General features: G+C 41.0%; 1 protein-coding gene across 1 annotated transcript in view; it reads left to right on the top strand.

Moving 5' to 3' along the window:
- Positions 1 to 16,582, top strand: part of LOC146621397 (3',5'-cyclic-AMP phosphodiesterase 4D-like) — a 42,206-nt gene extending 25,624 nt beyond the window's left edge. The window contains exon 3 of the mRNA XM_085367375.1: positions 16,295 to 16,582. Coding sequence (XP_085223501.1) covers positions 16,295 to 16,537 — 243 coding nt within the window. The 3' untranslated portion in view covers positions 16,538 to 16,582. The remainder of the gene's footprint in view (positions 1 to 16,294) is intronic.
- The last annotated feature ends 4,089 nt before the right edge of the window (positions 16,583 to 20,671 follow it).

Here is a 20,671-nt window from a genome sequence, read left to right as displayed (position 1 = left end):
TGTCTTTTATGCTGCATTTCCATTTATGTTTGCCCGTTTGCAAATGATGGGTGGCTCAAGACTTTTGCACAATACTATATATGCACACATCATTTGTATTCATTAAGAGAAACCAGCAAATAAGACATAAGCAAATCTATTCATACCTAATGTTTACCGAGGTCATCAAGTGGACAAATGAGCTGCAAGGTCATTTTCCAATAGGCTTTCATACAATCTGACCTCTCTTTGCAACCACAGGAGTCGCCCTCTGCTGGCCATTACAGAGACTGCAGCTTTTATGATTTTTTTTTTGCTTTTCAGACGGAAAAGCTAGGCCCATCTTTTACATACAGCCAGCGAAGCTAACTCATAGCTGTATGCTCTTTGAGCATACATTAAATCCTTATTGGCTGTCATGTATGCTCAGACAGCATGAATGACTTCATTTCTTATTTAGACATCCTGAAGTATTTATACTTTACAGCACAAACTCCACACATTTCAAAACTGGAATTTTTATTTCAGTGCATACCTCCTTCATCACGCATCCCCCACGACAGCTACACTACCACCTAAACAGAATATGTCTGTGCTCTCACATAATGTTCCCTGAGCTATGTGCAAGCTGCCCATCACTGACCGCTGTCCATCTGGATTTTTAACTGGCAGCTTTCTGGTAATCCTGAAAAACAAGAGAGGTCAGAGATCAGAGATCCCATATAGCAGGAGAAATAAGAGGGTAGATAGTATTGCATAGCAGCAAACAGTAGCAGGATTACCTGCATATGTATTAATGAAACATGCAATCATATAGTTGATAAACTGGCTCATCCTTAAAAATCACAGAGACCTGTGACACTTGTTTTAGTAACAAATTATTTTCTATTTCTATTTTCTATTCATTTTTTGAATCAGTCTGAAGATGTTTCTCTGAATTTGTTCTCTTATTGCTGTGTTTGAAAATAAGAAAGAAAAACTACTGATGCTATATATCCAGTCATACACTTGAACTTGGGTTGAGCTTCAAATGTTGGGCCACGTCTTGGCTCTTTGAAACATCAGAGAGGAAAATAAAAACGGAAAATTTCTCTTCACAAAACACTGTAGTGGGATTATTAGCCAAAATATAAATGACAGATTTCAGCTGAGTAAAAAAATGATACTTTCATTCCTGTTGTAAATCTGCCACATGGTTTTCATTTCTGTGTGAATCATAGTGAAAGATTAGATAGAAATGTCAAAATGGCTATTACAGCCTGGCGCTTATAGGTTCCCACACATTTCCAATCTGTCTTGGTGTGTATTATTATCTACCTTACAGTTCCAACGACATGATGTGGGCTGCGAATGCATGTAAATACAGCTTTCTGCACTAAACTGTGGATTTTAGTCTGCAAACTGCAAGCTTTACTTCACTTGAAGGTCAGTGAGCTCTGATGAGCTCCCTGCATCTCCTTTTGGGAGATCTAAGGTCAAAGGTCATCATGTTAACAACATCCAAAGGAACAGCTGCCTGCAAGATAGATCGCTCAAACTGATTCATAATATTGTATTGAATCAAGGAAAGCACATTATTTAAAAGGGTTACTGGAAAAACTGATAATGACAAGAGCAAATGACCTTTGAAATGGAATAAAATAACACTACTAATGGGACAAAAACTGGCTGATGAGTCACATTTGGTGTCTCTTGTGGGGCTTTAAAACTGCGCTTTAGTAAAAACAAAAACATGTCCAGGGGAAATATGATTAAATAATTTTTTTTCTCCCTTTGTTATTAGTCAGAAACTACTCCAACGTTATTGTGGTGATTAAATAACCTGTGTGAGATACGTGCAAGATTTCTAAGTAGAAGCAAGGGACACGGCGAGATGAGCAAGAGTTCATGTCACATGTGCACGTGATTGATGTCTTCATCAACTGAGACAGAGCGAAGAGAGCAGACCACTGGGTTAGAGACGAGAGAGAGACCGTTGGGAGACGTATAGGTGGGACGTGAAGAGAGGACAGGTAATTAGAGGGGAGAGGTGGGAGGTGAGGTGAAGACAAGAAGCGGGTGTTAAAAACAAACAGAAGCAGAGATGCTTCCTCATCATCCTGAGGGGCATATTGAGGTAGAGCAGGGACACAGGCTGCGCTGATGAATACGTTTTGCAAGGCTCTCGGGGGCTGTCCAATCAGGTGGCGCCATTGATGAATAGTCATGAGTCACCTTATCAGCATCACCATGGTTACGCAGATGTGACTGTGGCCCTGTGAATGTGATGAGGGAATAGAAATGGGCCAAACGCTGCTCCCGTCTCCTTCCCGCGCACATCTCGATCACCAATTAGAGCCCAGCAGGGGAGCTTCCAGGCCATGTGCTTGTATCGAGGACAAGGTAAACAGGTTTGCAGTGAGGTGAACAGACAAAGGGGCGCGGTGAAGGTAATGGTTAGAAATTTAATGTGTCTGGAAGAGTGGTAACAGGGGAGGGGAGGTACATTTCAATTCAAGCCTAAATCATTTGATGATTTTAAAAAATCACATTAAAGCCAGTTGTCACACAGCGCGTACAGGTGAGAGCTGGCAGGACGAGCAGAGGGGAAGTGGATGACACGATGTTTAATGAAAAGAGCTGGGAAATTTAATTGAACAGGATCAGAGGAGGAGAAGCGGAAAAGTGACTGAAGGATGAGCACGGCAAGAGACAGCGGCAGGATATGAAGTAAAGAAAATGGACAACAATGTAATGGAATAAAAGGATCGGACAGCACGTAATGATTTATTTAATTCTCCGTCCTCTTTTGCCGGCGTCTCACGAAAGGCAGCGGAGCTCTGAAGTGCAGTTTCAAGAGATCATCAGTTGACAAAAGCTGAAAACAGTTCTGTAACTGTAACTTTGGTCGTTGCTGTGCTTTTTTTGGAAGTCGAATTTCCCAGAGGAACCCACCCGAGGGATTAATAAAGTTCTATCTTATCTTATCTTATCTTATCTTAAAAAACAAAGCCACTGCTCTGACTCTTGTTGGAATCCCTCTCATGATTAAAGATTAGAGGCTACCCACCAAAGTAATTCAAGCAGTATTTTGTTTTTAATGTTTAGCACATTAGCATAATGGCAGTTTCTCTTTGCGCTTAAACCGCTTTCAACAAATATTTTCACTTAAATGAATATTTTATTGCATCATGCACAGCAGGGGTCACTGACACACTTGACACTAGCGGTCTCTTTATCTCTGATTTGTCTGGTTGAGTGCAAACGATGTTAATTGATTTCGAGCTACTGCCTATCTACCTGTTTATTTATTTATGAGCAAGGGGACCAATGTCCTGCATATTTGAACATGTAATTAGATTAGCAGCTCAATACAGAGGGGACATACTCAAGCACTCAGGGAAATTATGTCTGTTTTCCTCTCAACCCTGCCAAAACTTGGCTTAGGTGAATTTGTTTTATCTGTCTGGAGCCTCATTTATGAAACAGTGCATTGGAAGCATACTAAAAGTGGACATGTGCACAAAAGCTGAAAATGGCGTGCTCCAAAAAGGAATAATCACATTTCTGAAACGTGTGCTCATGCACACCTGCATGCAGTGTTCCCTTTATAAACCGCAATCCACCTGGAAATGTGCTCATGTGGACCAGCCTAATGTTCTGCCTTCTTGATGCCATAAATGGTCAAGGCAAAGCACCTGGTGAATACTAATGAACTGAAATAAGCCTGCTGATCAATGGCTCTTCCAGTCCATTTATACTCGCGTGTAGTGCCCGCGTCCCTCATGCAGCTTTGCAAGCAGTATTTCCAGGTTTATTTATACAGCACCAACTGACAACCATCTTGAGGTGCTTTATATTATAAGGTAAAAATCCTACAATGTTAGAGAGAATCTGATTCTCTGATGCTCTGTGACTAATCACTCAGCGACCGTGGAGAGGAAAAACTTTTATCTAACAGGAAGTGACATCCAATAAAAGCGGGTTAAGAAGGGACAGCCAATTAGTAGGCTGAAGGAAAAGGGATCAAAGAAAAGAAGATGTTGAAGCTGCAGATTTAGACAATCCACATGTGCATCTACGGGGTGTGGTGACTGGAAGAGGAACAGAGTGCGTCGCAGAGTTTTCAGTGCACTCTGTGCGCTGCACGACACAGATTGTGTTTACAGACACAATTTTAAACACAAAAACTGAACCACAACTAATCTGACTAGTTATACATGCACAGAATTAGGAGATTAAAGCTACCGAGACTTTGATCTGCAGTTATTTCATGCACTTTCTTGTCTTGAATTTCTAACACTGAAAGTCATTATTTTAGCCCGTGTGAAGTTAAATGGAGTCGGCCTGTGTTCACAGTTGATAGGTAAAGTGCGGCAAAACCTTCCTAAATCCACCTGCCGCGTCGCACAACTGCAACTGCTCAGCTAACCACAGGTGTGAGTGAGGCAGCATACAGGCTGACTTGCTCTCCGGTGCTCCAGGAGTGGGAAATGTGATAGCGAGATGGTGCTGATGAAATACTGAGCGGAATTTGATTTGGGATTTCATATATTTTACAGTTAAAAGGTGCTTGCCTAATCCCACACATGCGAATAAGACTGCAGGTTTGACTGTTAAACCGGCTCTGAAGTAACGTGCAGTTAAAAGTGAGACTAAATGTGTGAGTCAGGCTTTCATATATGTGTACTAATTTCATTTTATTCACAAATGCACCATCTGCCTTGTCAGTTTCCTCTGCCTCTCAGACGTTTGTGCACATGAATGGATCAGAGTTTCTGCCCAGGTGTGCACATTCTCCCATCAAGTTTGGTTTTGTAGGCACCAACATGTGCACGGAAAGCGGCACAGGCCTTGTGTATTTTTTTTTTACATTAGATTTGAGGCCTCTGGTCTTTATGTTATCTAGACAGGCTTGACATTTATTTAGTCTTCTACACTGTGTGTAAAGAAACATTACCACCTGCTCGCCATTCTCATTTCACAGCCTGTTGACTGGATTTTAAGTGTGATTAATCTTGCATAAGATGTTTGGCAGCGTGCCTGTTCCGGATGTGGGTTTGATGCATGAAGGGTGTATAAACTCTGCCAGGGAAGGTCGGCACAGTGGCTGCGTGGAGTGATGAATCTTAAATCTGTTAAGTGTCAAAATTTACCAATATTTAATTCATGGATGACACATTGATCATGTTTGCGTCAAAGAAAACCCTCAGGACATTAATGCTCAATCTTCAGAACACCATTATTGTGCACGGATACAAAAACTGCAATAAGACTCGGATATATTACAGTAGAGTGACCTTTCCCCTTTGCACAGGTAAGGAAACGCGCTTTGGATTTCAAGTATCTTGACCCTATCTCTTCTAGTTTTCACTTTTATCAAGCTTTGCCTTCTTGACTTTTCTGCAAAGTTTTCTCCTAACAGTAGGTTTCAGGCACTTTCATCTCATTTTATTATTCTCAGGCCAGAGCATCACAGAGCCACGCTTGAAGCCAAGAAAAATCTGGTCTTGTCCCTTCCAGACGTTTATTCTTCTGCCTTGAGGCTACCAGATAGGGGGCTCTTTGAAACAAACTGATTCATCTACCTCACCTTCAGGGTGACATGTCAGTACAACCAGGCTGTGGCTTCTTTATCACCCGCCTTCTAGTTTTCTCTCAGTAATCTCTTTTTTTTTTTTGCACATCCTATTTTGTCCAAAATGCTGCTGTGATAGCAAGTAAACAAAAGGATGCGTCACTGCAATGTGTCTGTTTTGCTTTTACAACCTACGGTCTTAAAGCATTGCATGCATGCAATGTCTCAATAAAATATACATGTTTATTTTAACTGAACTGAAATGTTTGCTTGAAATAGAAAGAAAAAGAAATCCTGTGGCTTCATGTATGACGAGAGTGTCTACGAATAGAAAGACAATTTGCATATAACAGCAGCTGCATATGCCTAGCAGGGAGGGAGGTGTTTCAGAACTTGCCCCCCGCCACCCTCTTCACAATTGCAAGTGTAGTAGGAGGGAGGTATGATGTACTATTAATGCCATCTTTGTGCAGCTGCTTTCACACTCTGCACTTCACAAAGAAATGTCAGTCATTTTCTAATGAGTGATCAAGCCTCAAGGCCTTCACAGAATCCCTAGAGATGTACACATTTTCTCTTTCAATAAAAACCTTGATGTCAGCGTACAATAAAGCACGCCTAGTCTCGAATGCACTCTGCTGTACTGTAAATCCCCGGAAATCCCATGATGTCATCTGTTGTCTGCATCCAGTTGGAATCCCTTTGTGTTTTGTATTTTTTCCTTGTGCAGCTTCTTTTAATATTATTAATAAAGGTGCTAAATTTAAATAATACTGATTTGCAGACCACTGCACCCCTTCTTCACTTTCCGAATATAATACAGGGAAAACTGCTGTGATCACTGTGTGCTGTGGAAGATGAACTGAAGTTAATTTTTATTACCCCACGGGATGCTGTGTTTTACAGCTACATTAACCACTAAGCCAAGCAGTAAAAACACACCTGGTTGTAAATGCCAGTAATTCTCACCATGGAGCCAAATATAAACCTGCGTTGTTACAGCGACCCTTTTACTGAGCAGACAAACCTGTAAGTGAGGCTTTCATATTGAAGAGTAACATGCTGGAAGCTGTGGTTATTACAGTGTCCAAAATAGACGCGGTTGCAAACAGTATGCATTCTGCATTCAGAGACAGAGCAGATAAAACCTTTGTGTTTTTTGCTTCAAATGTGTTGGTGACTTCCTGAAAGCTCACTATGCTTTCAGATAAATTTGAACTTAACGGCTTTTTTTGTTTATTTGTTTGTTTGTTTTTAACCAGGAGATTTACTGCATCTTCTGCAGGTATCGCTCTTCCTTCATCTCCTCTCTCAGTCCCCTGCTCTCTTCCTCCGTTTTGTGTTAAGTTCTTCCCACTTCTGAGACTTCTCTCATTCCCCTCTGGGCTTCACCCAGAATCCATTTAAGATTTATTCTCCGATAAAAACCAATTGCTAAATTCTGAGCACAGAGATGAATGATGTGACTGAAGATGAGGGGTTGCACATACTGAGTATAGTGCAGGCTACCTCGGGCTTGAAATTGGAATGGTGCAACCCTGTATTTTATTCCAGCTGCTGATCACAGCCGCTTTGTTAAGTAGCCTGACAAACTAAAGTGTTAGATAAATTTCAAGATCACACACCTGTTATTTTAGCACACATCGTTCCACACGTGAGTGACCCTTTTTAGTCCTTGAAAGTCAAATGAAATAGCATATATTAATAAACTGACATCGGTAAGGTAATGCTTCTTCATCTTCTTCTTTTCTTTTAATAGAGAAAATAAGGAAATGCCCTCAGTTTGCCTTCGGCAATGCTCAGACACTTTCTGCAGATGGTGTTGCAGGAAGACAAAGAAAGCAGCATCAAGGAACAGATGAAAAACAAACTAAATCCACAAAAAAAAGAAAAAGGCCTGTTTAGATACCACTTTCAGCTGTTTCTACAAAAGCCAAGCCAACAGTTTTTTTGTTTCGTCTTAATCCTCCCAAAAGGTCAACCAATAAAAAAAAAAGGGAGCCTAATGAAAAATTCTGTTTATGAAAAAGGGATGGCTTCCTGTTTGCTGTGGCCTAATTGACATGTATTAATTAATAAATTATGCACACGAAAGGGGGAGGAACAGTTTGAATCCTCAGTGATGTTACTAGAAATCTGAACTGCATGGAAATGTGTAACGTTTGATGTGCAGCAGGACCATTACTAATATGTAGCAGTGATAAAGAGTCCGTATCATCTGACTTATTCACAGCGCCAGAGGAAAAGACAGGAAGAGGACAGAATTAGCATGAAGGAAATGATATTAAATGAGAGTGTGTGGCTATCCTTACGTGAATAAATGAGACCTGCGTGTGTGCAAAATAACTGAATAGTGCCAAAATTGAGCCACCTGCATATCTAAGAAGACTCACATCAATAGTCGTCATCAAAGGCTTCAGCATCCTGCAGAAAAGATGAATTTTTCTTTTTTTTGTCAGATAAATTTCAATTCACATGCATTTTTGATCATTTCCATAATAAAAAAGCATAAAATCAAAGCAGAGTGTGAGCTGTGTATTCTCAACTATATTGCACAGGATGTTGATTGGTATCCAGATTACCCAGCTGGAGGGATTTCCATTGGTGATACATACTGATGCACCTGTGTGGTCAAAGCATCAGACTGGATGAACATTTCCTGTTTCTTGCAGATAGCTCCTCTGTCAGCTGTAAGCTTAGGGCTCGAGTTGGAATATGACCCTTTTTGTATTGATTTTTCTACTCCCTCTGTCACCAAAACCAAATTAAGTGAATTAAGTACTTTTACTAGCAAGAAGTAGGGAGCATGTTACTTTGTCGCGAGGCTGAGTTGGGCTGATAAAATATAAGTATTTCTAAGAGTTTCTCTGAAGGGGATTTTATTTTCTTATAGTTTATGAAAGAAAGTAAATTTGCCAACTATGGAAATTCAAAACATCTGAACATGTAACCATGCTGATGTAACTACATTTAAGCTGTAGGTTTACCAATCCTCTATCCAAGTAAATAGGGAGGTGGGGATAACTGTAATTTAGTTAAGTGCCACCACATGGTTAAACTCAAAAAACTCAAAGTTACTTCTGTAGTATAATAGGCTTATATACACTTATTGAACACTTTGTTAGGTACCCTTTGTGCCTGCAGAATTCTTTGTGCTAGCTTTATCAAGGTCCTGGAAACACTCCTCAGAGATTTTGCTCCATATTGACACAATGGCATCACATAAATGCTTCAGATTTGTTGGCTGCACATCCAGGATTTGAATCTCCTGTTCCAATAAATCTCAAAGGTGCTCTATTGGAATGAGCTCTGGTGACTGCGGAGGCCATTTGAGTAGAGTGTCATCTTCAAAAAAATAGTTCGACTTGAGCTTTGTGATACGGTGTATTTCCTGCTGGAAGCGGCCATCAAAAGATGGGTACACTTGGGTCATAAAGAGATGGACATGGTCATCAGTGATAATCAGGCAGGCTGATGTTCACTTGGTACTAAGAGGCCTGAAGTGCACCTATAAAATATCCCCCACACCGTTATACCACTAGCCTGAAGCGTTGATAGAAGGCAGACTAAATGCTTTCATGTTGTTTTTGCAAATTCTGACCCCACCATCTGAATGTCAAGGCAGAAATTGAGACTCATCAGATCAGACAGACTAGTCTTTTACTGTCTGGTTCTAATGAAGCTTTTGTTTTCTGTTCTCAGCTGAAAGGAGGCACCGGGTGTGGTTTTGTACTGCTGTAGCTCACCTTGCTTTGAGGTTTGACACATTGTGCATTCAGAGATGCTCTTTTGCAAAATTTTCTTGTAATAAGTGGGTTACTATTTCAGTTACTGTTGCCAGCTCGAAGCAGTCTGACCATGCTCCTCTGATCTCTGGCATCAACAAGGCATTTTCACCCAGAGAACCGTTGCTCAGTGGATAGTTCCTCTTTTTTTGGAACATGCTCTGTAAACTGTAGTAGTGGCTGTGTGGGGAAGTCCCAGTAGATCAGCGGTTTGTGAAATACTTAGACCAGTCTGTCTGTCATCAACATGCCACATTCAAACTCTTAAATCGCCTTTCCTTCCTATTCTCATGCTCAGTTTTAGCTTTAAAAGTCATCTTGACCATGTCTACATAAATGCTTGCTTCCATGTGACTGGCTCATTAGATATTTAGTTTAACAGCTGAACAGCTGTACCTGATAAAGTGGTTAGTGAGTTTTATATTGACCGATTTTAACTTTTGGCTGGGACAAACATCTTTGATGTTTGATTGGACTTTTAGATACGCACCTTTCCAAGAGCACAGCTGTTACACATGGATTTATGTGCTAACTTTCTGCCTAGACTGTGTCAAAGTTACTATTGAGTATGTGCTGCTTTTCTGCCACCGCTCTTGTTATTAACTCCCTGAGAGAACTGAAGGATGGAGTAGCGATAGTGTTAGTGGCAAATCAGTTCTCTTCATTATGTATTTACTATCAGACTCCTCATCACCTTCACTGTTTACTAAAGACTGAATTAAAAACCTGGCACATCTTGGTTGTTTACCAGAAACTGTTCATTAATTTTCACATTCACGCATTTCGACTTGACCATCATTGGGTTGGCATATGAAGTGTGCAGAGAACCCAGGAGAGTCACAGCAGACCAATTAACCTTTCAGTGATCCCACTTATTATAAAGAGCCACTTCAGGCATCAGGAGAGACAGCACAAGTGCCTAAAAATGAAGTACTGTGTCCATAATCACGCACACACGTTTCAAAAGTCTCACAACCTCAGTCACTTTTATACTACCTCTCACCCATGGCTTCTTAATTACACTGAAATCATCGTGATCACTCGTGTTCCCTCCAGTTTTACTTTGAATTTCTCGTCTTCCTTTGTTTATAATTTAAACGTTATTTTGTTTCATTTTTCTTTTCTCAGTATTTGTCTGTTTGTCTGATTACACTGTCATGATGAAGATTAACGGTCTTTTAGATGCTTGTTGTAGACATTAGTGACAGCATGTCAAATAAAAAAACAAAAAAACAAACAAATACGAATCATCCATCCATCCATCCATCCATTCGCTTATCCTTTTCAGGGTCGCGGGGGGCGCTGGAGCCTATCCCAGCTGTCATAGGGCGAAAGGCGGGGTACACCCTGGACAGGTCGCCAGTCTGTCGCAGGGCTAACACATAGGGACAGACAACCATTCACACTCACATTCACTCGCACATTCACACCTAGTGACAATTTAGATTAATCAATTAACCTATCCCCACAAGCTGCATGTCTTTGGACGGTGGGAGGAAGCCGGAGTACCCGGAGAGAACCCACGCAAACACGGGGAGAACATGCAAACTCCACACAGAAAGACCCTGGCCTGATGGTGGAATTGAACTCAGGACCTTCTTGCTGTGCGGCAACAGTGCAACCACCGTGCCACCGTGCTGCCCACAAATACGAATCAAAGGAATTTAAATTCACAGGATTCTAATAGAGCACTACAATAGGGCCTGAAGCATATTACATAAAGTGCAAGTGCAAATATAATAGCACTAGCCTGTATCGCTTTGACAAAAGACTGAATGACTATTACATAAATCGCTTAAAGGACTCTGAATGTACTGTTGGAGGAATGGTTAATCCTGACTGGGCCCCATTGATTCATTTGAGCCTGCTTTACATTTAGCCTGCAGAAAAGTGAAGGTTAAGCATGCCAGCTCCCCTCGTTTCCCTCTGCAAGCCACCGTCTGTGGCAACGAGTCTAATACAGGTAATTATGTAGGAATGAAAGGCTCAATAGCTTCACGGATGAAGATTGGCATCTTGATTAATGCAAGCATGGACGGGTGGGAGGGTGAGGTGTTTGCGCTGTACACTGGAGGGTGAGGCAGAACAGTCACGACAGAGGTGGAGAGGGAAGTCAACCACACACACACACACACACACACAAGTCACTGACGTGAAAGGTTATTCTGGGGTAATACGTATGTAATGCTTTAGAGCGATCTGCTTGGAAAATTTACTTTTCGTCGTTGAAAGGTGAACATGTGTTTTTGAGCGTTCTGTTATTACATTTGCAATCAGAGGAAGAAAAAGTGTGTGTGTGTGTGTGTGGGGGGGGGGTGTCAAACCCAGATGCAGGACACAGACTAAAAGTTCAAACGACAGCAGCTTCTTTGAAGCCGTGAGGTAATGGAGGGAAGCAGGTAGTGGTGAGTACAGGCAGAGGCCGGGGAGAGCTGGTGGCTTAGTGAGGCTGAGGAGGAAGGCTGGTGGAGTGGGCAGAGCAGGGACGTAGGGAAGAGAGTGAGTGTGGATGAGAGGATGGAGTGGCAGGCAAGCTAGTGGCTGGAGAGGCAGGGCTGAGTAGCGTGAAGGAAGGGAAAGATTAAGTGTCCAGTAAGCAGCTGTTTAGGTAATAGGATGACTTTTTATGCCAACCCTAACTTTGATATTGGCCCTAAGATTGCTGCAACATCACATAAACATGTATGTCCTTTCATGTCCTCTGTCACGTGTTGTGTTGTAGCTAGGAAAGCATAAGGCTAAGGTTGCGTGCAGGTAAATGCTGGCTGTGTAACGGGCAGGAACCGAATACACAGGACTCGAAAACCAAGTTTAAACTAAAAGACAGCTTTATTGCAGAAGTTACCCAAAGTACAAATTAATCCAGGTCCAAAAAACTAGGAAACCAAGCACGGAGTAATCTTAAAGGAACACAAACTGCAAAGGAGGATCCAACCCCGAGGGAGAATACAACAAAGAACCGAAGCAAACTGAGGGTCTAAATAAACACAAGGAGATTAAAGCAGAGTGGAGACACTGGGGAAAACAGCTGAACAGAATCCAACCGATGAGACAGGGGACGCAAAACGAAACACAACACACACGAGATGACTATAAAAAATAAAATGGGAAAGTAACCAAAAAACACATAACCAGGGAGACAATATAGAATATAGAACAAAGAATAATCAAACACACAAAACCAGAGAAACCCCAAAACATCCCAAAACTCAAAACAGAGACCATGATAGAAATACAGAGTTAGTTTATCTCCATCTCCTTCTACCTCCTAACATTATGAGCAAGCAGGCAAACACACGAAGGGGCACTGGACCGTGCTAAGTGAACAAACTAGCCTAGAGTGGGTGGAAATCTGGGCCTGATGTGCTGCAGATGGTCTTTTTTTTCTTTTTGCTAAGGAAAGCTCCTTACAGAGTGAAATGGCCTGGAAGTATCTAAAGTAGAAGCCATGATTAGCGCTAGTCACATTTTCTAAATGCTAAATAAAGGTGCTGTTAAGCTTCCTTTCCTATCTCGGTAAGCATAGGCGCAGTGCCAGCTTTTATGAAAGGATGGCAGTGTGCATCCAGTTTGACCGCAGCCGTAGAGGACGAGAAGGATGCCAAACCGAAAAGAGAAATATACAGAGGGCAGAGGAACAAGAGGAAGGGAAGAACACCAGGAATACATGGTGTGAATAAGGACCTCGACAGCTGAATTATTTTAAGTAGGTCTAATTTATTGAGTTGACAAAATGGGTAACTTGCCTCAGGTCTTAGTCCCCATGGGTGCTACAAAAAGCTCCTGGTCTGCTGGTCGTGTTAATTGTTTGATTAGCAGCAAACAATTATACTTTAATTTTCACAATTAAAGTATAAAATCAGCTAATGAGCATTATTATTAGTTAATTCTGTCGCTATGGAAGATGAATGAAAAGTCACGTTCACTTTAAAGGCTTGTTATGTAGGGAGTAATCACCTGTAAAAGAATAATGGTTGACCCTTACTTTAATAGGAAACCCTTGTTATTCATGCAGAGCAAAAACTCCCTGTGGTTGCTGTAAGATTAATGGCACAGAATCAGCCTTGATTTATCATACCACCTCACAAACCCAGTCCGCGCGTGTGTGTATATGTGTGTGTGTGTGTGTGCAATCAAGTGTGTCGTGTATCAAAGATTGTCCTGGAGCCACTCACTACACAAATAACTGATTGCCTCCTTCCTGTCCATGAGGAGAGCGTACCTAAGAAGAATTCAAATTTCGTGCTTTGTGTTCAAGGCTTATTCTGCTAAACTCTAATATAGCCAATGATGGTGCTAACCGCTGCAGCTGTGCCACCCAAAATTGATAGTAATATTATTTAAAAAAGGAATTTGCATGATTTGTTGAGAAAATGGGCTCTAATGCAGGAAAGCTTGCTTAAAACAGTTCTGTTTTTAAAACAGAGGCTCTGCTGCTGCCATCAAAGCAGTAGAATCAACTTTTCTGGTAACTCCTTAATGGCACATTGACCACCTGATGTGTTTCCTCCAGGTTAGCTTGCTGCTGTAAATGACTTTCTGTCCCTTCTCACTTTGTGTCACCACAGACACACACAGTCTTTCAGATAGCTCTTGCCCCCCTGCTGAACTTCTTATCAGTTTTTTTCCCTTCTGTCTTGACCCCATGTGCTATGTCATTTTCACTTTGAGCTTCCTCTATTTCTTAAGCGAGCAACTTCCTATTTGAACATTTGTTAAATCCAACAGATTGCCCTTCAGAAATTGTGTTTCATTGTATTTAATCAATCTTGATTTTTGTTAGATTTTTTGTAATTATAACCTACAATCATGGTTGTTGTTTTTTTAGGTTTCAGAGAAAGCAATTATTTTTTTTCACCTCTGTTATGTTTAATACTGAACTAAGAAAACAATTTTCACAAGTTCGCGGTGGATAAATTAATCATCAAGATGCATTCAAATGTATACTTCTTTTTTTTACGCAGAACACAGAAGTGTTATATGAAAACAGACACCCGACCGATGAGTGCTAGTTTGTGTGTAACAGGGGGTCACTCACCTGCATCACAGTAGAAAGTGAGCGCTATTTAACTAAACAAATTGGACTGTAGGTTGCGGTGTTAATTTTGATAGATTCTGAGGAATTTGGTCCAAATATCCACAGGCTAGTTTACGCAGACTCACGGGAGATATTTAACCCTCCAATAAAAAATATAAATCTATAAATTAGATTACACACAGGTGCACTGTTTAGTCATTAGTACTCATCAGGCAATGTTTATGGGCAACTGACTGCACTTGGACCAAAGGGGGCTGAATAATTACGCACACCCCACTTTGCAGTTATTTATGTGTAAAAAATGTTTGGAATCATGTATGATTTTCGTTCCACTTCTCACGTGTACACCACTTTGTATCGGTCTTTCATGTGGAATTCCAATAAGATTTGTAGCTGTAATGTGACAAAATGAGGAAAAGTTCAAGGGGGCTGATTACTTTTGCAAGCCATTGTATATCTGTTTTGCCATCACTTCTTGAGAAATAGCCCATCACTGGGCCCCTGAACGAGTCACGTATTGTGTCTTGAAGTGAAAAAGATAAAAAAAAGGTGACCTGAGAAATGCCTTTCACAAATGACCTAGGGATCTTTTTTCACACTTGTCACAGTTGAAAAAGCACTGATGGAATTTCTGAAAGCTCACTTCTGTTAGCGTTTTGAGTGAGCCATGACTGTGAGAAGCACACACAAAAGCAGAACCTCCCCTAAGTTAGTCAAGCAACCATTAATACACCTGCACTTTCCCTTTAATTATAAAACTACTGTTTGTACAAATGTAAACACTACCCTTCAATAAACATGCTTTAACTTTAAAGCGCAGCTAGTTAGCATTTTATCCACATGGAAAATCTAACAAGGAGTACCAAGATATGTTCTCCCTATTTACATGGGCAGTGTGGAGTGGCAGGTCTACTGGGGACACCTTTGTTATGGCAGCCGCTTTTCCTCTTTTAAAATGTTCTTTTCTTTGTCCCTCAGCCCGGCCTGAAAGGTTAAGTCTGATTTTCAAAGGGGTTTTTTTCCTGTTAAAAGAGAGTTTGAGTCTTTATGATATTGTGAGAAAGTAAGCAAGTAATGTAAATTGCCCTGAGAGAAGACTACAAATGAACACAAAATGAATAAAACTGAACTGAACTTTTTAAAAGCTATGGCGTCTGAGAGACTTGTAAAAAAATCAGTGTAATCAGTTTTTATAAAAACTGCTAAAAGTTGATGATTCAACTTTATGATCATTTTAGAGGCTGTAGTTTGTTGGATATTACGTTATCCTGACTGGAAATTTGATCATTTTTGCCCACCCTCTCTCTGTCAGGGATTAGGATCTATTGCAGGACAGTTGTATTATACTGCTTTAGGTTTAGCAAAGTGTACTTAATAAAATTCGATTTTTTAAAAGTCAGAGTTAAGGATGCCGTAGATCTCAAGAAAAGCCCGATTTTCTTTTCGTTGTTTTTTTTTTTTTTTTTATCAGATTGTGCTTTTCATCAATAAACAGTCAAGTGAAAGCTTGTACAAGTGGTGCTGGATGAATGGTCTGGCCACATATTGAAGGCTGAGAGAGCAAGATGTCTTTTAATGGACTTTTCTGGACAGGAGTAATCTTTGGCTTTGAGCACAAGGCAAAATTGTGCTAAGAGAAGCATCAGAAGCCTAAAACACACAGTACATTGGTTTTTATGCCCTTTGATGGACATAACTACCAACCAAACACTGCACGCCTTAAGTAAAGGAAAGAACGAGGGATTCTGTATTTACCAAAACCACCTGACTGCCATTTTACTCCAAGCTGCTACCAGGAGTTCAGTCTCTGTCTTCCCTTTCTTTCTGATCCTGCTTTTCCCTCTTTTTTCATATTATGTTTCACCCTCGTTAGGATGAAATCTGTTATCTGTGAGGCATTTTCAATTTACCTGCTTTTCTATCATCCCCCTCCAGGTGTCCGATGACTCGTCCGACTCCCCAGAGCCGGGGCCAGTCACCTGCATGGAGCCCTTCATGGTGCGGAGGCTTTCCTGCAGGACAGTCCAGTTGCCCCCTTTAGCCTTTCGACAGGCAGAGCAGTACTACTGTGATCGCAAGCCGGAGCCGGACACAGTGACAGTCCCACCACGGCCCACAACACTGCCACTGCGCACACCGCCACTCATTGCTATAACCGCGGCTGATACCAGCAGGTAGGACGATGTGGGTGTGCTGCTTTTCTTAAAAGTGTTTTTTTAAGTCCTCCAGGTAACTTCATTTTACATACAGTTTGAAAATGTGTTCAAACTTTACTGGTGGCTGAGCTCTGATCGTTAAATACTCATGCTTAAAAGTCTGTTCCTGGAAAAATACTCATACTTCAGTTAGGAACTTGACAGCTTTATGCCGTGAGTTAAGGGAACTATATTTACCTCTAAAGAAATGCACATGTAGCATCAGATGTTTAGTTGTCACTACAAGCCAAAAACAGGTTTCAGCAGGTACATACAAGTTTTTGCCCACTCATAGACATTACCTGAGTCAGTACAAGGGCTGTCAAAAGAAGACAAGCAGCAGTCTCGCTGCCTTATAACCTCAAATTCTTCAGGTAGGTGAAGAAATACCAACATTTCACAGATGACTATTTACTGATTAAATAAAGCGTTTGTTATTTACAAGTCTGATGATGTTTTCACTTCTCTGGAGTTGTACACCTGCAATGAGCTAAGTCTACCCAGGCTGAGCTTATGGCACCACTTCAGCCGTCAGACAAATCTTTTCAGAGAAGGATTCATATTCTGCACATCGAGGACACAAAGATCAAAGACGACTCCTCACCCAACCTCAACCCAGCTGAACTTTTGTGGGGACTCTTGAAGGCTGAGAAAAACCAAGAGGAAAATCTTTGGAATATTGTTAAATCATGGTGGGTGAACACAGGCAATCAAATTTTTGCGCCGCCACTGAGTTCACGCCAGCTTAAGTGTATGCTGTCGTTACGGCAACGAATGATGGCGAGACATTTTGAGATTCTAGTGTGTTTTATACAGAGATCCAACTATTCCCTGAAATCGTCAAGCTACTATTTGCAAAATAGTCCATCTATTCTCCAACTGAAGGTCACGAGGAGGGAGTAGCCTGTCCCAGCTACCACAGGGAAAGATGCAGGGCACATAGCACTAGCGCAGAGACAGACAATCATTGACACCTTTGGGTAATTTAGAATCACCAGTTAACCTAACCCACTAAGTACATGTGGGTGCTCCTTGTCTTTGGACTGTGGGAGGAAGCCACACAGACATGCGGAGACCATGTAAACTCCACACAGAAAAGGCCTCAGCCAGATGATGCTTTGAACCCGGGATCTTCTTACTGTTACTGCTAACCACTGAGCCACCATACAGCAGCATTTTATTGTATTTTAGAATCAAATGACAGACATAGTTAAAGTCCTTCCTGTGAAACAGGACTCATATAATGTAGGCAAAGAATCCAGAGAACAAAAGTAGCTAAAAATAGCTGCTGGCAGTGAGGTTTGTTCATGAATCAAAGTGAAAAAGGTTGTCATTGGACAGCCAACTCTCACTTTGTAGATGCCCGTGTATACTAAACATAGCAACAATATGAGCTTTCAGATCAGTCACATTATTTTAGCCTAACTAGATAATATGATAACTATGATAATGCAAAAACTAAAGATATGAATACAGCTCTTTATTGTGATAGATTACCTGCTTCTGACAGCTTTAAGGTGTCTTTAAGTTGAGTTTCATGGCGTGGCGAAATGAATAGAAACAATCAGAAAGGTAAGAAATCAAATACAGCATGATTTGACAGCAGTGCAGAGTGTGCTTGTTGTTTAGTGGATAAATAACATGCATTTAAATCATTCCTGTCGGCTACATGCTGTTAAGAATGTGACTCATCAGATGTAGAGGTCTAACAGAGTTCTGTTTGTCAGCACCGACACTCACTAATCTTAAAAGAGTGAATGTAATTTACCATGTGAAACATGCTAAACAAGTTAAAATCAGGGACTGAACTGTGGATTTGATTGATCTGTTGTGTAGTGCGCCGAGTCCTTTTAGGTGGCGTTTATTTTTATCCTCCGTTCTGTAACATATTGTACAGTCTGTAGTGTAGCCTCGCAGCCTCTCCGTGATTGGAAAACAAGATTGCACCACAACTAAGAAAAGAATCGCAGCCTCTCCGGAGAATGTTGGAGAATGAGCGCCTCAGATGAAATGAGGTTTGGCACAGACAAACACCAAGCCTCCAACCAGCTTGCTCTGAGGGGAGAGAGGAACAATGTACCAAACAGCATTCTGTATCAGAGCCAGTGGTCTAGTGGGAAGTCATAATTTAACTCAGAAAAGGAAATATATTCAGGCAGTTTGAAGAAGCATATAATTTCAGTGGTCAAACCTATCTGTCAGTGGAAAATCCCCATTGTCTTGGGTTAGTATCGCACTTAGAAACGTGACAAATCTACTCATCAACCCAAGGGGAAAGTGACACCCCTCTGACTCATTTTTGATCGCCTTGGCATGCTTCACGAAGCTCGGTATTTCACACACACATTGTGCTACCTGCATAACATTGTTCGCTGGCTCATCCTGTGCCAGATGTGAAAGTAAATGGATCGGCCTTCTCTGATTTTCCCCTTGGTGCCGCTGATTTGTCCTTTTCCCTTTCTCTCTTTGGCAAGTTTGACTCCAAACAACGAACAACCGACAGAGAAATGAGCAGCTCTTATTAAGCCTAAGATTGAGGAATTTGTTATAGGGTGCTGTGAACACACTTTAGCAAGAAGACAGTGCCGCTGACTTGTAGACTTTTGTAAGGAAGCGTGAGAAGCTGGTGACACTCAGTTGTGTCTAAATTACATTTTCAGGCAGGCAGAGCAATTTTCAAGGCAACTCTGATTCACAATAGCGCTGAAAGGCTTTCTTTGTCTTCAAAATTGCTGTTACACGTCAAGAGCATCTTCATTTTAGGAAATACAGTGTATTTGTGTCTTTGTTTCTGGCGGTGTCGTCTGCAGCTTGATGTGTCACACATTGTCAGCTGCACTGTATAAGCAGCAGAAACTGCTACCCATAATACAGAAACATAGTCAATACTGAATAATTTATTATGGCACTGTGATAATGCCAAAAAGTGTCAAATCCCTTTTATTTGAACTTCACAAAAGGGCAGACTGTTCCCAAGTGTGGGCTGCTGACCACTCTTTAAAAAGCGTGCTGCATTTGCGAGACAGGGATTTGGTATTTTTAAAGGTGGTTTGAGAGATTATTTTAAGAAGACAAAGACAGGAGGGGGCTTGTCATCTCCTTTTCTACTTCACGTAGCTGTATTGACTTCTCTCTGCCCCAATGAGCCTTTTCTTAAGGAGAACATGAAAGGGGGAACATTTTTTTGTCATCTTTCTCTAAATTAATCTGCCAGCAGTACCAAAAATACTGCTACATGTTAGATCAGTGTTTTGTGGTGTAATATATTATACGCTTGTCAACATTTCGATTATGTTACTGATTATTTTTTAAGATTAATTGTCACTCAGCTTTGACAGACTCAAAATCACAATCCATTATTTTAAACCCATATCCAGTAAATTTGACTCCTTTCATAACTGAACATAGAATGATCAATTAAAGACAAAAAAAGAGGCTTAGGGAGGAAATGGATGCTGGGATGAGTTTTAACAAAGGTCATATGTCTTAACGTTGCTTCGAGCTCCGTTCATTCATAATTCAGCACAGCAGCGTGGAAGAAATATACAGTGGGGAAGCATTAGGGTTGAAAGCGTGCCATTTTAAATGCTCCAACTGCGGTGTTTTAGTAAAATTCAGTGACATTAACTTTGTATGCTGCCAAATGAGACTGTCTTCAGTATTAATGAAATGGTCAAAAAGTGGTGCGCTGTCTTTCCATTAGATGCCCTCACATAATTAATATAAAAGAATGATGCATGAAACCATTTCAGTGTTTTTGTCTTTGCTTCTCTTCTACGACCACCAGCATTTACCCGCTGCATAACAGCTAAAAAATCTGAGTTCCCCCCAAAGCCTTACAATATATAAACACACGCTTATTGTAATATCCCAAGAGAAGCTGATTTGCTGATATTATAAATAATGTAACAGTGGAAAATAGTGGATGAAAACCTGCTCAGTTTAAATAACAGCCAACAATCTCCAGAGCTGAAAAATGAAGCTGCCACAGAAGCGCCAAAAGCTGCAATTCCTTGAACTGGGCTACTTCATGCATCCTCCAAAAATGAATCATAGACCCGTTGGACTTTGTTATCTTCATCACATAGCTCAGCTAACAAGATACAGTGGGTCCGTC

The sequence above is a fragment of the Diplotaxodon limnothrissa genome, linkage group LG12, assembly GCF_057381915.1.
Source record: "Diplotaxodon limnothrissa isolate DT_005_m linkage group LG12, D_limnothrissa_male_GT1.1, whole genome shotgun sequence".
Taxonomy (NCBI): Eukaryota; Metazoa; Chordata; class Actinopteri; order Cichliformes; family Cichlidae; genus Diplotaxodon; species Diplotaxodon limnothrissa.
This window is presented reverse-complemented; position numbering and strand designations above follow the sequence as displayed.